At 43.6% G+C, this 19,617-nt stretch overlaps 1 protein-coding gene across 1 annotated transcript; it reads left to right on the top strand.

Annotated features, from left to right (window-relative positions):
• Positions 1–15,650: 15,650 nt before the first annotated feature.
• Six6 (SIX homeobox 6) lies at positions 15,651–17,437 on the top strand. The gene is made up of 2 exons (XM_028752118.1): positions 15,651–16,304; positions 17,269–17,437. Exons 1-2 carry the CDS (start codon positions 15,733–15,735, stop codon positions 17,435–17,437), a joined length of 741 nt encoding a protein of 246 aa, XP_028607951.1. The 5' UTR covers positions 15,651–15,732.
• The last annotated feature ends 2,180 nt before the right edge of the window (positions 17,438–19,617 follow it).

Below are 19,617 nucleotides of genomic sequence, written 5' to 3' on the forward strand. Positions count from 1 at the left end.
CTTGTTTCTTGGGACCATTGGCTTGGAAAATTGTTTTCCATCTTTTTATTCTGAGGTAGTGTCTGTCTTTGTCACTCAGGTGTGTTTCTTGTATGCAGCAAAATTCTGGGTCCTGTTTGTGTATCCAGTCTGATAGTCTGTGTCTTTTTATTGGGGAATTGAGACCATTGATGTTAAGAGATATTAAGGAAAAATGATTGTGGCTTCCTGTTATTTTTGTTATTAGAGGTAGAATTATGTTTGTATAGTTATCTTCTTTTAGGGTTGTTGGAAGATTACTTCCTTGCTTTTTCTAGGTTGTAGTTTCCCTCCTTGTGTTGGCATTTTCCATCAATTATCCTTTGAAGTGCTGGGTTTGTGGGAAGATATTGTACAAATTTGGTTTTGTCATAGAATATCTTGGTTTCACCATCTATAGTGATTGAGAGTTTTGCGGGTATTGTAGTCTGGGCTGGCATTTGTGTTCTCTTAGGGTCTGTATGATGTCAGTCCAGGCTCTTCTGGCTTTTATAGTCTCTGGTGAGAAGTCTGGTGTCATTCTTATAGGTCTGCCTTTATATGTTACTTGACCTTTTTCCCTTACTGCTTTTAGTATTTTTTCTTTGTTTTGTGCATCTGATGTTTTGATTATTATGTGACGGGAGGTATTTCTTTTCTGGTCTAGTCTATTTGGTGTTCTGTAGGCTTCTTGTATGTTTATGGGCATCTTGCTCTTTAGGTTAGGGAAGTTTTCCTCAATAATTTTGTTGAAGATATTTACTGGCCCTTTAAGTTGGGAATCTTCATTCTCATCTATACCTATTATCCTTAGGTTTGGTCTTCTCATTGTGTCTTGGATTTCCTGGATGTTTTGAGTTAGGAGTTTTTTGCATTTTGCATTTTCATTGACAACTGTGTCAATATTTTCCACTGTATCTTCTGCATTTGAGATTCTCTCTTCTATCTCTTGTATTCGGTTGGTGATGCTTGCGTCTGTGACTCCTGATCTCTTTCTTAGGTTTTCTATCTCCATGGTTGTCTCCCTTTGAACTTTCTTTATTGTTTCTATTTCCATTTTCAGCTCCTGAATGTTTTTGTTTAATTCCTTCTTTGTGTTTTCTTGCATTTCTTTAAGGGATTTCTGTGATTCCTCTTTAAGGGCTTCTTCCTGTTTACTTGTACTCTTTTGTATTTCTTTAAGGGAGTTACTTATGTCCTTCTTAAAATCCTCTATCATCATCATGAGAAGTGATTTTAATTCTGAATCCTGCTTTTCCGGTGTGATGGGGTGTCCAGGACTTGTTATATTGGGAGAACTGGGTACTGATGATGCCAAGAAACTTTTGGTTTCTGTTGCTTATGTTCTTGCGCTTGTCTTTTGCCATCTGGTTAACTCTAGTGTTACCTGCCCTCACTGTTTAAGACTGGAGTCTATATTTCCAGTTATCTTGCTTGTGGCAGAGCTCCTCAGAGTCCAGATGTCTCTGTGGTCTTATGATCCTAATCTCCTGGGTGGAAGAACTCCTGGGACTCAGGCTGCCTCTTGGATCTGGAAATCCTTCTGCTCTGGGTGCAGTGGTTCCTCTAGGATGGCTCAGGATATGATGTCTCCCAAGTGCAAACAAGCTCAGTGTCTGCTGCTCTGAGTGCAGTGGCTCCTCTGCTGCTCTGAGTGCAGTGGCTCCTCTAGGATGGCTCAGGATTCAGTATCTCCACAGGAACAGACCTACTCTGTGTCTGCCCCAGCCCAAAGGACCAGGCAGTGGCAGAAGGGAAGTAGAATTCTGGAGGGGCGGGATTTGGGTAGCTGGTGGGTCCTGAGTGTCCCTGGTTCCCAGATGTAACTCTGGGGCTTAAGGAGTGATAGAGTTCTTACCGGCTGCTCTGAGTGCAGTGACTCCTCTAGGATGGCTCAGGATTCTGTATCTCCACAGGAGCAGACCTACTCTGTGTCTGCCCCAGGCAAAAGGACCAGGCAGGGGCAGAAGGGAAGTGGAATTCCCACCAATTTTTATACTTACTATATTTACTGTATTGTGTTTACTAACTACTTCCTCTTAGGAAAATATATGAGAATAAATACATGAAGGGTAGGGGATTGTTTTGCTGGCATTATGTCGCTATAGCTGCCAAGAAAGTTTAATAAGTCAAGAGTTGATTCACTTCAACTCAAGACAGTCTAATGAAATTTTGCCAAAATCCAGAAACATCACCTTACTGTGATGTAAAAACCAATTTATTTGCATTTAAACTCACATCTGTGTGTAGCTTAGTTACTGTCACACACATACACTCATGTATGCACATGCGTTCCTCAGTTTCACCAACACTACCATCACCTGTCCCATGTGTGAGTAATCAAACTTATTTAAATGTATTCAGTGGGCAGATCATCTTCCTTACCCTTGTAAAAGAGATTTTTGGAATGGGACAGGTATCAGGTCACCACCAGATGCTCCATCATGGGTATCTAGCCAGGGACCAAGGCTCATTGAATCTGCCAGATGCTGCATTTACCAACTTGGGGATGGGTTCCAAGATAATGTCCTGCACTGACTTTCTTTTCCTACAATGTCACCCAGCCAATGGAGTCTCTGTGTATAGTCTGGTCCTTTGGTCATAAGCCTCTCAGACCCCAGAGGTTCCGTTCATAAGGCTCTGGTCTAAGACAAGTTCCATGAAACCACTCAGTACTGGGCTTCCTGGTGCACCTGGTTCACTACTCCAACCCCCTCCCAACTCTCTAGCTTAGACTCAATTCCTGCAGACTTTCTCTGCAACATATTCTCTCTCCATGCGACCTCTCTTGAAATTACAAAGAGAGTGTAATCAGCTATTCTTTCCTTCTTGACTTTTTCATCATGTTGTGCTAAAACTGAGACTTTTCACCTTGTCCTTAGCACCCCTTAAAGATAGCTTTCTACACAAAGTGCTGTTCAACTTGATTTCTGGAGAGTCTTTCTCCACAGTCCATTTGCTCGGCCTGCAGTCAACACATGTTTAAGCAGTTGTTCAAGCTCCTGTTGTCCATCTCCTAGCTTATTTCTTGATGGACTCAAATCTGCCCTCCAATTCCATTGCAACATAAACTTTGTTCTTGCCAAACACTAAAATGACTTTCTACCACTGTCTTAGTTACGGTTTCTATTGATAAAACACCGTGACCAAAAGTAACTGGAGAAGGAATGGCTTATTTGGCTTACATACCTCAACCACAGCTGTGGTGGTTTGCATATGCTTCAGGGAGTGGCATTGTTAGGAGGTGTGACCTTGTTGAAGTAGGTGTGGCCTTGTTGGAGAAAGTCTGTCATTGTGAGCATGGGCTTTAAGATCCTCATCCTAGCTGCCTGGAAGCCAGTCTTTTCCTGTCTGCCTTTGGTCAAAGATGTAGAACTCTCAGCTCCTTGAGCCCCATGTCTGCCTGGATGCTGCCATGATCCCACCTTGATGATAATGGGCTGAACCTTTGAATCTGTAAGCCAACCCCAGCTAAATGTTGTCCTTTATAAGAGTTGCCTTGGATATTGTGTCTGTTCACAGCAGTAAAATCCTAAGCAAAACAATAGTCAATTGAAGGAAGCTGAGGCAGGAACTCAAATAGGAACCTGGAGGCAGGAGTTGATGCAGAAGCCATGGAGGGATACTGCTTACTGGCTTGCTCAGCCTGTATTCTTATAGAACACAGGACCACCAGCCCAGGTGTGACACAACCCACAATGGGCTGGGCCCTTCCCCATCAATCACTAATTAAGAAAATGTCATACAGGCTTGCCTGCTTACAGCTTGATCTCCTAGAGGTATGCTCTCAATTGAGTTCCCTCTTCTCAGATGATTACAGTTTGTGTCAAAGTGACCTAAAACTAGTGAGCACAGTCACTAAATCCATTAAACATGTATGCATTAGTCCTTGTGTGACCTGATCTCTCCACAGCATCTCAGCAGATATTCAGCCTATCCATTTGTCTTTTTTGCAATGCATCTGTATTACAAGTCTTTCAGCTCTTAACACACTCTTTCCCACCACTGATCCAGTTGCTGGTTAGCTCCTCAGCTTAGAACTCTCCATCGTTCCTCACTGAATAATCTACACACCCTCCGACTCTCAACTAAAGTATTACAGTCTTAGCATTATAAACTAGTAGTTTGGGGGCTGGAGAAATGGCTCAGCGGTTAAGAGCATTGACTGCTTTTCCAGAGGTCCTGAGTTCAATTCCCCGAAACCATATGATGCTCACAATCATCTTTAACGGGATCTGATGCCCCCTTCTGGCATGCAGGTGTACATACAGACACAAACTCATAAATACAAGCAAACTCATATACGTAAGTCAACTCTGAGGTCATGCCCTTATTCTTCATGGTCATTAACATAGTTTCAATTGTCCATTATTTATATAACTGTTACATGAATTTCCTGTCTTTCTATGTTCTATAAACTCCTCAAGAACAGGCCAATTCTTCCAAACTCCCAACACCAGGCACACTTTGATAGCCACAATAAATAGGTGATAGCTTTAAAAACAGTTTAGCATAATGGCTACAATCTCAATTTAATTTACAAATGCCCTACAAGTCTCCTAAGAATTGTTCTACATAGGCATAGAAGAATTAACAATGTGACCTGCCAAGACTCGAAGTCAGGTTAATGGGTGGAAAACAGGTTGAAAATGTTGGGGAAAAACAGGTTTAAAATACGCCAAGATTTTTGTATGTATGATAGAATTCACATCTAAATATTAAAACAAAACCATTTCTTTGTTCATTTGATTCCCTGTCTCTGGAGCAGTATAATGTTTTTTTGCAGGGAAACACCACTATGTTACCGTAACCCATCTCAGGAAAACACCACTTAATGTCAACCTAACCCAATCTCTTTTTTTTTCACTGTTCATGTGCCTTTGTTTCTGTTCTACATATCAGCCTGTTTCTCCTCAATTATCTCTACTTACTTGTATCATATTAAATGATATCCTAAATCTCAGTACGATAATCAACTTTAATTGTCAACTCAATGTCACCTAGAATAACCTGAAGATGGGCTTTGTCTTTATTCTATATTGGATTGGACTGTGGGCAGGAATGTGAGGGATGATGATGATGATGATGATGATTTACTTTACATCCCACTCACTGCCTCTCTCTCAGTCACCCCCTCCCACAATCCTTCCCCCATCCCCTCTCCCCTTCTCCTCTGATCGAGTGGGGATTCCTCTGGCTATCCCCATCACCCTGGTACTTCAAGTCTCTGAGTCCTGGTGCTTCCTCTCCCACTGAGGCCAGACAAGGCAGCCCAGCCAGAAGAACATATCCCACAGACAGGCAACAGCTTTTGGGATAGCCCCGGCTCCAGTTGTTCAGGACCCACATGATGTCCAAGCTGCACATCTGCTACACTTGAGCAGGGAGGCCTAGGTCCAGCCCCTGCATGTTCTTTGCTTGGTGGTTCAGTCTCTGAGAGCCCCAAGGGTCCAGGTTAGTTGACTCTGTAGGTCTTCCTGTGGAGTTCGTATCCCTTTTGGGGCCTCAATCCTTCCTCCTGTTCTTCCATAAGAGTCCTCAAGCTCCATCCACTGTTTGACTGTGGCTGTCTGCATCTGTCTGAGTCAGCTGCTGGGTAGAGCCTCTCAGAGGACAGCCATGCTAGGCTCCTGTCTGCAAGTATAACAGAGTTTCATTAATAGTGTTAGGGATTGGTGCTTGTCTTTGTGATGGGTCTCAAGTTGGGCAGGTTATTGGTTGGCCTTTCCCTCAGTCTCTGCTCTGCCAGAAGCCAGGACCCTCACCCTTGCCCTTACTCCCTACCTTTCCCCACCTGCACATTGTCCCCTGCAGCTTGGCAACCACAAGATCCTGTTTGGCAGCTGCAGAGAGATTCAAGGCAGTGTACCGTATCTTCTGAGAGAAGCAGGTAGACCATAATTCAAGGCAGTACCGTGTAGACCATGAAATGTTTCAAGGCACAGGCCAAGAAGATTCTGTACTTTTCCACCACCTGGCCCCTCTTACCCCCTCCTCTTGTAAAATATACTATAAAAAGGCGCTTTGCATTCAAATAGATGGCTCTTGACAAGCAATTGCTTCCTTGAGTCCGTTCTTCTCTCTCGCCCGTTCTTTTTCAGGTTGTGGTCCTCCTTGCCCCCACGAATAACTAAGACCCGCAGGTTGGGTCACTGCTCCATCCTCTATCCCTGAATTTCTTGTAGACAGGGTAAATTTTGGGTTGAAAATTTTGTGGGTGGGTTGGTGTCCCTAGCACTCCACTGGGTTCATGTTGAACTGTGAGTTGTGAGAGGAAATAAGCCCTTTCCTCCTCAAGATGCTCATGATCATGGTTCAGGTCTTAACAGGCTGTTCTTGGGGAGCTTAAAAGGTAAGAGTCTTGAGAACAATGTTGCTGATGGAGGCCTGGTTTGTGACATTTCAGAAGGAAGCAGAGGCTCTCCCAGGGTCATTTATGTGGTATTTTGGGTTAAGCTGTATGATACAATTCTATCATACATCACTATGGGAGTGATGGGCCTGGAGATATGGCTTGGTGAAGAGTTACTAGTACAAGGTGAATATGAGAAGGATATAGACCACCTGACAAACACAACTGCTGTTGTATGGACAGCTTTAGCAGCTGCTCCAAGTGTTCCAGTAGACTTTTCTGCCACCAGAACTCAGAGATCTGTCCACCTCTGCAACCCAAGTGCCAGGATTACATATGTGTACCACCACCCGTTTTATGGTGAGGTCTTTCTTAATAGAAGAGCTTTTGCTTGAATAATAGTTTATACCCTTCTAATAAGAAGGGAAAGGAAAGAATGGGTAAAATAACAGACTCACAGCTAAGGGGGGATTCTGCTAAACCCAAAGAAGCAACTCACTGCTCTATGTTAAATTATGTAAATTGTATTGAAGAACTAACTCAAAATTCTCTTCCAAGATTCTTCTGAGCCTTGATGATTTATTAACAGAGATCAATTACATATATAGTCATTTTTAAAAAGTAAAAGTTCTATTACAACTCTCTGAAATAAATTACAAATAACCTGCAGATTTCTTCTTATAAGTTCATTGTACTTAAAGAGTCTACATTTGAATAGAAAATGCAAAGAGAGATGGAATCTACCCTCATGTAATTTAATCCCATGACATAAATCTAATACTTTGGGTTTTTTTTATATCAATTATTTTCCTAAGAAAAATTCACAATTTCAAATGAAATGAAGAATTAATGAAAATTCATCTTTGATTGGGCCCCTCCCAATCTTCATATGGAATAATTTGAAATAAAATTAAATAATTTATTTTTAAAATAACTGAGCCAAAAATATTTTTTCTATTTCTAAATCAATCAATTATAATATTGTATCCTTTCTGCTTACTTCCAAAACATTTGAGACTGGCATGCAGGTCAAGTACTTGGGGCTATCTGCTGGAGAGAAGAAGGTTGCCAGAGATAATAAATTCACCTTTTCACCCCTAAAATCTGTGAACCCGACTTTTTATGGTAAGACAAGTGGCCAAGTTAAAGATCTTATAAGGAGAAACACTCTAGATTACATAAGTGATCCCTAATAGAATCTTCTCTATCCTTATAAAATATGGGTATTTTCACACACCCACACACACCATTAACTCAACACTCACACACACACACCATTAACACACACACATAAACACATGCATACACACACAGACATATGAAAAGACACATACACTCACACATACTTACATACATACACATTCTTTCACACACACTACTAACACAGACATACACACACATAGACATATACATTTACACACAGACACTAACACGCACTCACACATACACACACATTCACAAGCAGACACTCATGCAGACACTCACATACACCCTTACACACACACACACACACGGATGAGTGACATAAAGATCAGAGTACAGAGTAGAGAGAAGCAGCTACAAAACATGAAATGCCTGAGGCCTAGAATAGAAAGAGGCATTCCTCCTTGGAGCGCTAGAAAGAGCTCTGCCAACACTTTGATCAGGTGTGGCCTCCAGACCTGTGAGAGAATACATTTCTGGATTTTGGTAGCACCCAGCTTTGAGGCGCACTGTTACACCAGCCACAGGAAACAGCATAGAAAGCATCTTGTTTACTGCAACAGCGAATAGGAATGCTTACCTCAGCAGAATCTATTGCTTTGAAGGCTATTGGAGGCTGAAAAGATGTCTCAGTGGTTAAGAGCATTTGTTGCAGAGGACCTGGATCAATTCCCAGCATTCACAGAGTGGTTCAAACCCATCTGTAACTCTAATTCCAGGGAACCCAATACCTTCTTCTGAGGTTCTGTAGGTGCCAGGCATGTGTGTGGTATACACACTTACTACATGTAGGCAAAGTACTCATACACATAAAATAATTTTTTTTTAATTTAAAGAAAGTTTCCAGGGATCCAAAGACAACACCAAAGGATAGCAAAGTCAAGCACCAAATGGAAAGTGAGGCACCATGTAGACAGTACTAAAGGCCGAATGCTAGACTCAGTCAACGGTCACAAAGGGGGAACTAATTCTAGCTGAAATGTATGAAGTCAGGCACTGTGCAAAGGATAGTCATTCCTATCTCATTTAACCCTTGCAGTTCCCATCTAAGGATTATTTTATTTGCTAGATAAGAAAACTGGGGCCGTAAAAACTGTGGTTAGTGCACTGGCACAAACTCAGCGCATCTCAAGTCCCCTGCATCTACTACTTCATGGCTCCTGTAAATGTTAGTGTGAGAGCCTCACCACCCTACAGCGTCAGCATGGTGACTCTTCCTCAGCTCCGAGGCCCTCTCCTTCCTCTCATCATTTAGGGAGTGAGCATTTTGTTTCTGTCTACCTCACAATGTTAAGCTTGGTCTACTGAGGAGGTTCATAGCAATGGAGACCAGGGGACGGATGCAGGAAGTCATGGATCAGACCAAGTAGAAAAGAAAGAAAGGAAGGTATTATTATACTACTGAAAAATAATCATTAGCACTCATTAAGGAATAAGAACATACACATACAGGATTGATACAAGTAAAAAAAAGTGACGAAATAGAAAAGATATAAAAGTTACTAAAGGAAGAATAAAAATAAATATCTAAATTTATTAAACTTAGTTCAACCTCAGTGTTAATAACAGTTTAAATAAATTTTCTTATGTTGTTATTTTTTTTTTCAAAACAGAAAAAAAGGAGGGTTTAAAATCTTGCAGTCCAAAGGACCAAGCGGGGTTGGGAATCTGCTGTTAAAGAAACAACCACATTTCTCCATCCTTTAATTTTTTTTGCAATTCTGTTTCCCCTGTCTGCCTATATAATTCCCTGCCAGAGCTTTGCAGCTGGTCCTACTGGGGCTTAAGCAGTCTCCTCTCTGTGTTTCCATTTAAAAATCTTTATTTCAATAGGTGGGCCCGGAGCATCTGCACTTCCAAAATTACCACACAACTGATCCAAAATGATTGAAACAAAATTGGTTTCAAAAATTGCCCCTAGGCTGAAAAGAAGATGAAGGCTAACATTTCAGACCTAAAGAAACATTTATCACAATTCTGAGGTCTATAATCGACTTCTGTAAATGCAATAGAAAATGTTGACAGCTTGTTAATTAGAGGGATGCTTGTGAGCATCACTGTGTTTCTTTTGAAAGACCTGACAAAAGAGTTCAGAGTTTTTTTTCACTTAAACCCAGCCTTACAACACCTCAAGTCCAATCTCTCATCCCCCGAGGCTGCATTCAGTTCGCCTTTCCTGTAAGTGGACGGTATGCTGACTCGAGAAAGGCTCTTCAATAGTGCCAACCCTGGACTCCAGCAGTTTCCGGTCTCCACAGAAGACAATGAAGTCCCAAAGCCACATTTTGACTTGGGGACTCTTTAGGGGGTTGCAAGGGTTACATCCAAGACAGTTTAAATTTACCTATGCTTTTTGAACTAGAGGGCTTCATATGCTGAAGTCACAGCTGCACGAAACAGTGCTGACCTTTACATATGGTGGGTCAGTTAATACCTGTGTGTGGTTCAGATCTTCTGCCCCCCCCCCAACCTCTGCTAAAATTAAACCATCTCCCTTGAGTGGAAAAAAGCTAGGCATGCAATGGTTAGAAATCTGAGTGTGTCTATTCCTCTGTCTACCACTAATTAGATGTGTAACATGGGCAATCTGGGGTTTGTAAAATGGAGAGAGACCTCTCTGTGTCCTACCAATTACTCAAAAGCCATAGATACCATCATGTCAGACAGAAAAACCCATTCTGATCACAGGGGTTTTGGTATATAAATATGACTTCAGACAACAACTACAGTAAATTTTAAGAAAAAAAAATAGGTCCTACAAACAAAGTAAAATGAAAAGTATACTGATTCCAGAGCTGAAGAGAAGGCAGAGGACCCAGGTTCAGCTTCCAGCACCCACATGGTGACTCAAAATCATCTGTAACTCCAGTTCCAGGGGGTCCAACATCCTCTTCTGGCCTCTTCAGACCTCAGGCACAAATTTGGTGCACAAGTATACACATAAGCAAAAACATTCATACACATCAATAAAATAAATAAGTTTAGGATGGACTTGTCCTGATTCCTTTGCAAACAATTCACCCCCATAGTAAACAGAATGTTAGCAAGGTTTCGTACAATCTTTGTTTATTTTCAAAACTCTTGATGCTGGAGTTCTTAGCAGCAATATTATTGTTATTTATTGTCAGGGGTTCTACTGTTCCAGTGTTAGCACCTCTGATTCAGTCACTAGTTGGCAATTTTGGTGATCCAAATGTCTTTGGATATTGCCAAATATGTCCTGGAAGTGGTGGGAGGAAGGGGGTAAGATTTCTTTCAGCTGAGAGTGGCTACTTAGGAGGTAAGATGTCATCATATAAGTGTATTTTTTTATAATGCAATTTTTTAAAAAAAGTATTTTCTACTAACCAAGGAGATTAATTCAAAAAATTTAAGATATTTATTAATGATATGCACGTATGCGTACGTGTGTGTGTACATGCTCAGCCTACCGCAGTATGTGTTCAAAGGTCAGAGGACAACTTGTAGAAGTTCCTTCTCTGCTTTCACTATGTGGGATCTGGGGACTGTTGTCAGGTTATTGGGCTCTGTGGCAAGAACCTCTAGCCACACCCACTTCCCACTGTGAGTATTTTAAAGAAATATTTTCATCTGGGATTTGAAAATGGTGAGGAAAAAGAAAGAGATAACGTTACTAATAATGGAGAAAGTGTTAAATTATAGTGTTAAATTATAATGAGGGGAGAAGGAGGAAATGTGTTAAGCAGAGAACTCTGAATTAATCATTCTTTAAGTCAATCAATCAATGTTTTATTACTGATAATAATGTGTTCATAAGTCATAGGCTAGTCACATAACTAAGCACTAATCCTTTAGATCCATTTGATGCATACATAGCCTTCAATAAGCAACTTGATTGTGTGGTTAGCAACATGCACTTTGAGGCTTGCCTTAAAGAAGCAGGAGAAAGGCATGCGCATCTAAGATATTCTATGACAAGGGCTAACTAATAATATACTCTTCTGCTTAAATTCAAATCCTCATGCAAAGATCCTGAGCCCAACACAAATGAGGACTCAAAATGCAGCTGGATGAGCAGCACACTTCTAAAAAGATGGCAAAAGCAGCATCTGTTTATCCTCAGGAGTAGGTGATAAAGGGGCCTCTCTGCTCTTTGCGACAAGATGCATCCTTAGCCTGCAACCTACCTTGGGGTGTTTTGTTTTAGGACAGTTTATAAACATTTTTTAGGATCTAGAACTCACTCCATAATCTGAAGATCTGGACCAGCAAAGACATAAACCGACACATACCTCTCTGTGGACAGGCTCATCGTGAATTCAGAATATTAAGTTAAGGAATAAATGAAAGCTATGAAATTTCCATACTGCCATTTCAAAGACTACAAAATACCTTTTGACACTTTCCAGATTATTTTTGCTATAGATGAGATATTTTAGAGTAATTATTTTAATAAAAATTTAATTAGAGATATGAAAGTTTAAAAAAAACCAAACAAACAAAAAGTAGCTTTTTTTTTTAAATCAACATCAGGCTTTGAAAGGGAAAAGGAAGATAAAAATCTCCAAAAGTCCAAACGGACACACAAAAGACTGGGGCCTCATTGTCCCCCAGTCTGTGACTCTCACATGCAGCCAAACGCCTTTAGAAAAGAATTAAGATAGATTCAATTACCGCATTCTTAAAGCCTCTGACTATTCAAAGTGTGGTGAGGTTGGGGGAACACACCATTATTTTTCAGGCATTGCAGTTAGGAACGGTTAGAGGCAGGCAATACAAAGCTAAGACTGGAACTCAGTAAAAGTGTGTTGACTTCTAAGCACTGCGCTCCCTGTTAGTGTGAGCTCTGTGAGCATCTGTGTGCCTCTCTACCCCAGAAAGCAAAAAGAATAAACGTAAGTGCAGAACCATGGCAAGCCCTATGTACACAAAAGACTAACTTCTGAAGATTTACTGCACAAGCTGACGAACGGGGTCAAATCTAAACCTGAAGTTATACTCTGCCCTTGGGCATCTCCTCTACACATTTTCCTGGACATCCCACCCTCAAACTAAAACTGACAGCAATCGACATCTCTGCATTCTTGGGTCTCCCTGTAAAGCGTGAGGTAGAAGGCCCCCCAACAGGGTTGATGAAAAAAATAAAACTAAATAACGAAATGGAGAGTGAAGGGTGCCTCACTAGAGAACTGTCACAACGCTCCCATGTTTGTTTGTTTTTTAAACAAACAAACAAACAAACAAACAAAATACCTTTCTTTTCTTAACATTAAGAAAAGTCAACTGAAAGGTGTAGCTTTCTGCCTGGCAAACGCAGGCTCTGCGTGTTTGCTGGTAGGGTGAGTCTGTCTGCCTTTCTTTCTTTCTTTCTTTCTTTCTTTCTTTCTTTCTTTCTTTCTCTCTCTCTCTCTCTCTCTTTCTTTCTTTCTTTCTTTCTTCCCCTTCCTTCCTTCTTTCCTTCTCTTTCTTTCTTTCTTTCTTTCTTTCTTTCTTTCTTTCTTTCTTTCCACAGCCAAGTCATTTCTAAGACCCCCCCCCACACACACACACACCGGCCTCGAAGCGTCCCCCTTTTCCTGGGATGGGATTGGTCCCCTTGTCTTCCAGTTTTTCTCCAAGTGAATCCAATGAACAAACAGGAGATTCCAAGGTGACTTAGGCCGGTTCATTTCTTTTGAGTTACTAAATTTAAGTTAAATCCCTACGGAGGGGCCGAAGATCTGATCTCAGGCCCCAGAGCCCTTCCTCCAGGGCCCCAGGCACCTGCCACGCTCTGCCTACACCTTCTGGGTGTCTTCCCATAGCCAGCCGGACCTTGAGCCCCAGCCTCCCGCTGGGACTTCAAACATGCAAAGGCCAAAGTGTCTTCTTATCTCATATTTAGGAAGCTGTTGTTCAAGAAGTGGGCAATAAGATAAATATTACCATTTTCCGGATGGGACTTGCTCACAAAGGTTAAAGTCCCAGCCCCTGCGGCTTTTAAATTTTGTGCGCTTGCAAAGGGTGCTGGGCGGAGACTAGGTGACCTGCTGCTGGGCCTGGGCAAGGCTTGTAGGTCGGATAGAATCGCAGCCTGGTTTCCAAGAACGCAGGACGGAGGTGAAGCTATTCTGTTCCCGTCCGAAAACAGAAAAGGGCCCGTAAACCTGAGCTAGGGCACACTTTTCTTCCATAACCTGAGGGGAAATGTTTCCTGAAGCCCTGCTTGATCCCCTCTTTGTCTTCAAGGCCCCAGGGCTTTTTCTATGCCACAGATTCTCTCCCCCTCTCCCTCAAGAGGGCCAGGGCCCCTTTATGCCACTTTTCTCACTAAAATGTGTCCCTGGGGTTGATTTAGAAGTCGCTCCCAGGCAGAGAGGGTTTGTGTTTTCTCACTACCTCATTGCCCTTATTTTGCCCCTACCCTGTAGCACTTCAAGAAAATGAGCTCTTCAGAAGAAAGCCACTCGGTTGAGGCGGCTGGCAATCTCACAGAAATCATAGAAATGGTTGCAGGGCTTTTTCCCGCCCCTTCCCCTCTGCTACTCCCCCTCCCCCGAAGTGAACTGTGAAGATCTGTGAAAATAATATCAGGGTTTTCCGTCAGAACGAGCTTTACCCTGCACTCAGGCGTGGTGTGATCTGACCCGACACATCCAACCATCTGTGCTATCTATCTGCCTTCTGATTTACTCAATCTGTACAAGGCGCATACAAAGTGTACTTGATACTAAAGAAAAGACAGCTAGGCCCAGTCCAATTCGGGGGTGAACCTTGTCGACTGATTCGGGATGTGGGGGGACACCTGTACCCAGTATTTCCTTTCTACCAAATAATAAGCCTCATCAAGGGCTACATGAGATCGTGATTTCCTTGACGGAAGCCCCAGAAAGCGGTATGATGTGGCTGTCAATTGGGAATCAATAAATGGTGCCAATTCAATCTATTGGCCAGAAGGCAAAATGCCAAAAAAGGTCCGTGCTCCCTGCGGGAAGGGTCATTGCCCCGTGGCTCTGACCACTCTACCTTGCCACCTTAACTACACGGTATTGTGGGACGCCCCCTCCCCTTTATCTTGATGGCACTTCTGATCTTTTAGCCGGTTTCTATGTCCACCCCAGGAGTTGTAAGTTCTAGGAAGAGGCAAAATCAGCCTGCCACAAAAGAATTGAATCTGTTTTTAAAAGATCTTTAAAGTGGGCTTTTAAGTTGCTGTCTTGACCTAAGAATGGCTTCTCACTCTAGATGCGGCTGGGGCCCATTTGTTCAAGTCCACTGAACTGGAGAGGAGGACTATGAAGTATAACTTTATTTGGGTCAGAAGCCCCTACAGTTTGCCTTTCTTGGAGTTAGACTCCGTGATTAGCACCTAGTTGTCAAGTGTGTATGTGTGTGTCCTTGCCGCCATTTAAAATAGTTTCAGGAAGAAGGGAGTGAAGTTAGAGTCCAAACTGACCTCTTCTATAGATCTCTCTGGTCCTGTTCCTTCTGTTCCAGGCTTGCTTCCCATGCCGCTGCTTTGGCAGCTGGAAAGCAGTAAGTGGCAGGCAAGCAGGAATGAATGCCTGGAAAAAAGAGAGAGAAAGAGAGAGAGAAGATCCACTTCCCTCCCTGTCCCTTTGGTGCGTGCGCTCCCTGGGGTAGGGGTGGGGGTTGCCGCTTCCCTAGGTTTAAACTTTCGAACTTCGAGTTCTCCAAGGGTTTGGTTTTTTCCAGTCCTCTTTTGTCCTCTGGAGGCCTTTCGACTCAGGCATAGCATCGCTCCCAAAGTGAATTCCCGCAGCATCTTGCCTCTCTGCTGGGAAAACAAGAGGGAGGGGCCGAATAGGGGGAGCCCCGAGGGTGAAACGCCGCGGATTTTGTGTGTGTTCCAGCCACTCCTACCTCTTTTTCATCCTTCAGGTTCAGTAAAACACTGGGCAGTCTCCCCGCAAACCGCGGGCGCTGTCGATTCTGGGGAGGTGCTGAAATGGCCGGGGCGCGCAAGTCGCAGCCTTGATTGGCAGAGCTGCCTAATGACTGACAGGGGGTCTCCATGGCGCCCGCCTCTCCAATCCGCCCACCCCAGTAGCCGCAAGGTCTAGCTAGCTGGCATTTCCTAGCTGAGCAAGCGCAGCCGAACCCAACCCACAGCTCTTCCAGGCGGGAAGGCTCCCCCCAACTCTGTAACCCCCAGCCGCACCCCGCTCGGCCTGCGGGCATCTGCTGCGTGTCCCACCCGGGGCGCCCGCGCAGCCTCGATGTTCCAGCTGCCCATTTTGAATTTCAGCCCCCAGCAAGTAGCCGGGGTATGCGAGACCCTGGAGGAAAGCGGCGACGTGGAGCGCCTCGGTCGCTTCCTGTGGTCGCTTCCCGTGGCCCCGGCAGCCTGTGAGGCCCTTAACAAGAATGAGTCGGTGTTGCGAGCGAGAGCCATCGTGGCCTTCCACGGTGGCAACTACCGCGAGCTCTACCATATCCTGGAAAATCATAAGTTTACTAAGGAATCGCACGCCAAGCTGCAGGCACTGTGGCTCGAAGCGCATTACCAGGAGGCAGAAAAGCTGCGTGGACGGCCCCTGGGGCCAGTAGACAAGTACCGGGTAAGGAAGAAGTTCCCGCTGCCGCGGACCATTTGGGATGGAGAACAGAAAACTCACTGCTTCAAGGAGCGCACGCGGCACCTGCTTCGAGAGTGGTACCTTCAGGACCCATATCCCAACCCCAGCAAAAAGCGAGAGCTCGCCCAGGCAACCGGACTGACCCCCACGCAGGTGGGCAACTGGTTCAAAAACCGCAGACAAAGAGACCGGGCAGCTGCAGCCAAAAACAGGTCAGTACCAGGAGGCCTCTAGGCTTGGTGCACACCAGGATGGGGCGAGAGGAGGTATTCTTGGCGGCGCCCTTACCTGGTGACTGGGAACTCAGATTCAGAGGGAGCTGGGAATGCAGTCTGTCTTGGGTTTATGAGCCAGCCCACTGTGTCCAATGCAGGCTCCTGGTTCCCCACCATCCCCCACCCTGGTTTTTGAGGCTTTGGGGGTCACAGCAGCTGGTGTGGGTCACCAAACTGTAGTTTGGTCGCCGTAGTTGGGGAAACGGGGAAGGGGGAGAGAAAGATTAAAAGCCCAGGATCAATCAGAAATCCAGAGGCCCAAAGCTAATTTTTATTAGCATGGACCCAGGCTCTCATCAAGGGAAGTCTATTAGTTAGCTTTATTTTTAAACCCCAGCTGTATCCTTCCCTGATGCTCTGAAAAAGGTTTCAGTTTTCAGAGGTTCTCAGATTCTGAGGCAGAAAGACTTGTTTCCTCATCACACAACAACGATCCTGTCTCCATCCAGCGAGTTAGTCGGCCTATGCTTTTTCATTCTCCAGCGCGTGGTTCTTGCAACTCAGGCCCAAACTCTTCAGGCGACCTCGAGCCTCAGGCATGAGCCATGGTGTACTATTAGGAAAGGAACCCGTGTCCTGAAGCCTTGTGTCCCCCTTTGCGCTGGAGGATTTCTGACAATCCCCCAGTAAATCTCCAACGGTGGGTGACAAATGAGAAAGATTCGGGGAGGCTAAGGCGGAATTCGTAGTGAACCGGGAAAGAAGGAGACAGAGAGAGTGGGGGGATTCTTCGGAGGAGCGGCATCGGTGCAAACCCGGTCGCTTCACCTTCCCCAGCTTGTCAAGGTCTGAGGAAGAGTCTCCACAAGGAGCTGAGGGTAAACGGGTCAGAGAAAAGGGGGACCATGTGGCGGCTTGATTTCTTGCTGTGACCGGTGTCCCTTCCTTCCCTACCCTCCAGACTCCAGCAGCAGGTTCTGTCGCAGGGCCCCGGGCGGGTGCTACGCTCCGAGGGTGAGGGCACGCCAGAGGTGTTGGGCGTCGCCTCCAGCCCGGCTGCCAGTCTGTCGAGCAAGGCAGCCGCTTCGGCCATTTCCATCACATCCAGCGACAGCGAGTGTGACATCTGAGCTGCCCACTCATCACACTTAGAAAAAGAATCCAGTGTAAAAATGAGATACACAAAATAAAAGAGAGGACGGGACCAGCAAATACAGCGCTGGCAGAAGCCCTGTGGCCAGGAACCCGCAGGCCTCCATTGCGACTCTAGGGCATGCGGTGAGGTCAGACCCAACGCCAATTCTCTTCGCATTGCTTTCCCTGAAGGATCTGGCTGCAAAGACTCCTTTGGAACAGACTTGCACGCTGAGCGCCTGCCCTTGAGTCTTCTGTGGGTATTTCACGTAGAAAGGACGCTGTTATATATATAACTTTTGCTTTGAAGGTTTCTTTTTTTAAAAAACAAAACATATATATGCTGTTTATTTACTTATTTAAAAGACTTCCATGATAGGTTTCTCTGTAGCTTGGGGAACTTGCTGTTCTAAATGAGCAAGCTCACGCGTTCTGTGTGAAAAAGCCAAATAATAAAACAACTTGGTGGATAACCTTTCTTAATTAAGGGAGCCGAGATCTCAGATTTTTAAAAATCACTCTTCTTCCCTTTATCGGGCATGCAGGATGGAATCTTATTCAAATAGTCTCACCGACTCCTCTATATTCTTTGATATCTTAGTATATATATTTTAAGCAACCACAGATAAACCGCTAACCACCCACCACATCGGATTGTATAAAAATGTATGAATATGTATATACATAAACATATGCACATTGCCATATTAAATCCAGAATTTGGAACGTGAACATGCCGTCTTATGGCATGGCTTTACATTCGCCACACAGGTGATCATGGTTTGTCCACGTAATCATTTTTATTAAGTGTTAGCGATTTTCAAGAACAATTTGAGAAGACAAATTCTAGACTCGGATAATGAATCGTATTTTACAAAAAAATGCAAAACCATGAGAACTTTATGATACAAAGCGTTTGCATTTTGTTTGAGGCCCTCTCCCACTCAGCAGCAGTGGGCGCTTACGGTCACTCAAGGTAACTACATAGAGCACGCAGAATTTGTACTAAGCACATGCAGCTTTTTATGAAGATCATTTAAAAACATAGGCGAAGTTGTCAGTAACTAGACTAGCATCTTCCTGCTTCAGAAATGGGTTTTAACGAAGTAAATTATTTTCACCAAGAGAAATACTAATAGCAGTATACAGGTTATATACTGACCAGAAAGCAAGCTACAGAGAAATGTTAATGTTCTACATTTAACATGCAAGCAATCCATTAGGAACTTCATTGCCTTGGGAATAGCCTTAGTTAAAATATAAAATAGTCTTAGCCTATAATTGTTCTTTGTACTTACACATGCATATACCACATGCATACACACACACACACACACACACACACTACCACTTTTGCACTAAGAAAGTAAATAATATCCAGATTATCTAAGATTTTTTTCCCTAGTGAAATTGATTGCACATTACAAAATTTGATGTTGATCTTTAAATCACTTGAGCTGGACTTCTCAGCCAGTTAGAGTTCTTTTAATTCACCTCTCTGTTCCTAGAAGAAACTCCTTGGGTCAAACAACTGCTAACATTTCTGAAGGCAAAAAATGTTAAAGTACCAGACAAATTAAAACTGAAGTTATGAAAGACAATAGGTAGTCAAGTGGCTATTGGAAGCCCAGGACATGAGAAAGGGCTGACATACGTACATATGTATGTATGTATGTATGTATTATGTTTATATGTGTGTGTATGTATGTATGCATGCATGCATGTTTGTTTGTATGTCACTTAAGCAGAGTTGACTACTGTGGGCTTTAAAATTGTCATCACTGTGTCCAAATGTTCCTCATCTAGAAAATTCTTGCAAATTGAAACTCTCATAGCAAAAGAGCAGTAGAGGGATGGGTTTAGGGAGCTTTTTATGATCAAACAGGTAATTCCCAAATCAAACAAATGCCCTTCAGTGGCCCATGAAAGATTTCCATGGTAAAGCTACCTCTTTTGATTCCTAAAGTCCCTCATAGTTCTCTGAGTGCCAAGGAGCAGTCTGGGGTTCCAGAGGGAGACTAAAAGGCACCAAGAGTGCAAATGCTAAGAAAGTGTTCACTTTCCTGGTCATATGAGTGACAAGCCCTAGCGACCTGAAACTCAGCATCTCCTTAATTTGGTACCCTTGGTTGGTGGTGGTATTACGACTCTAACTGGCAGACCTCTGGAGGTTTGA

Source organism: Grammomys surdaster, unplaced genomic scaffold (genome assembly GCF_004785775.1).
Source record: "Grammomys surdaster isolate TR1022 unplaced genomic scaffold, NIH_TR_1.0 127, whole genome shotgun sequence".
NCBI lineage: Eukaryota > Metazoa > Chordata > Mammalia > Rodentia > Muridae > Grammomys > Grammomys surdaster.

What these genes read in the sequence shown, in the direction of transcription:
- Six6 (XM_028752118.1), top strand. Translation starts at nt 15,733, where the DNA reads ATGTTCCAGCTGCCCATTTTGAATTTCAGCCCCCAGCAAGTAGCCGGG. An exon ending in GCAGCTGCAGCCAAAAACAG is followed by an intron (nt 16,305 to 17,268) that starts GTCAGTACCAGG and finishes CCTACCCTCCAG; the next exon opens with ACTCCAGCAGCAGGTTCTGT.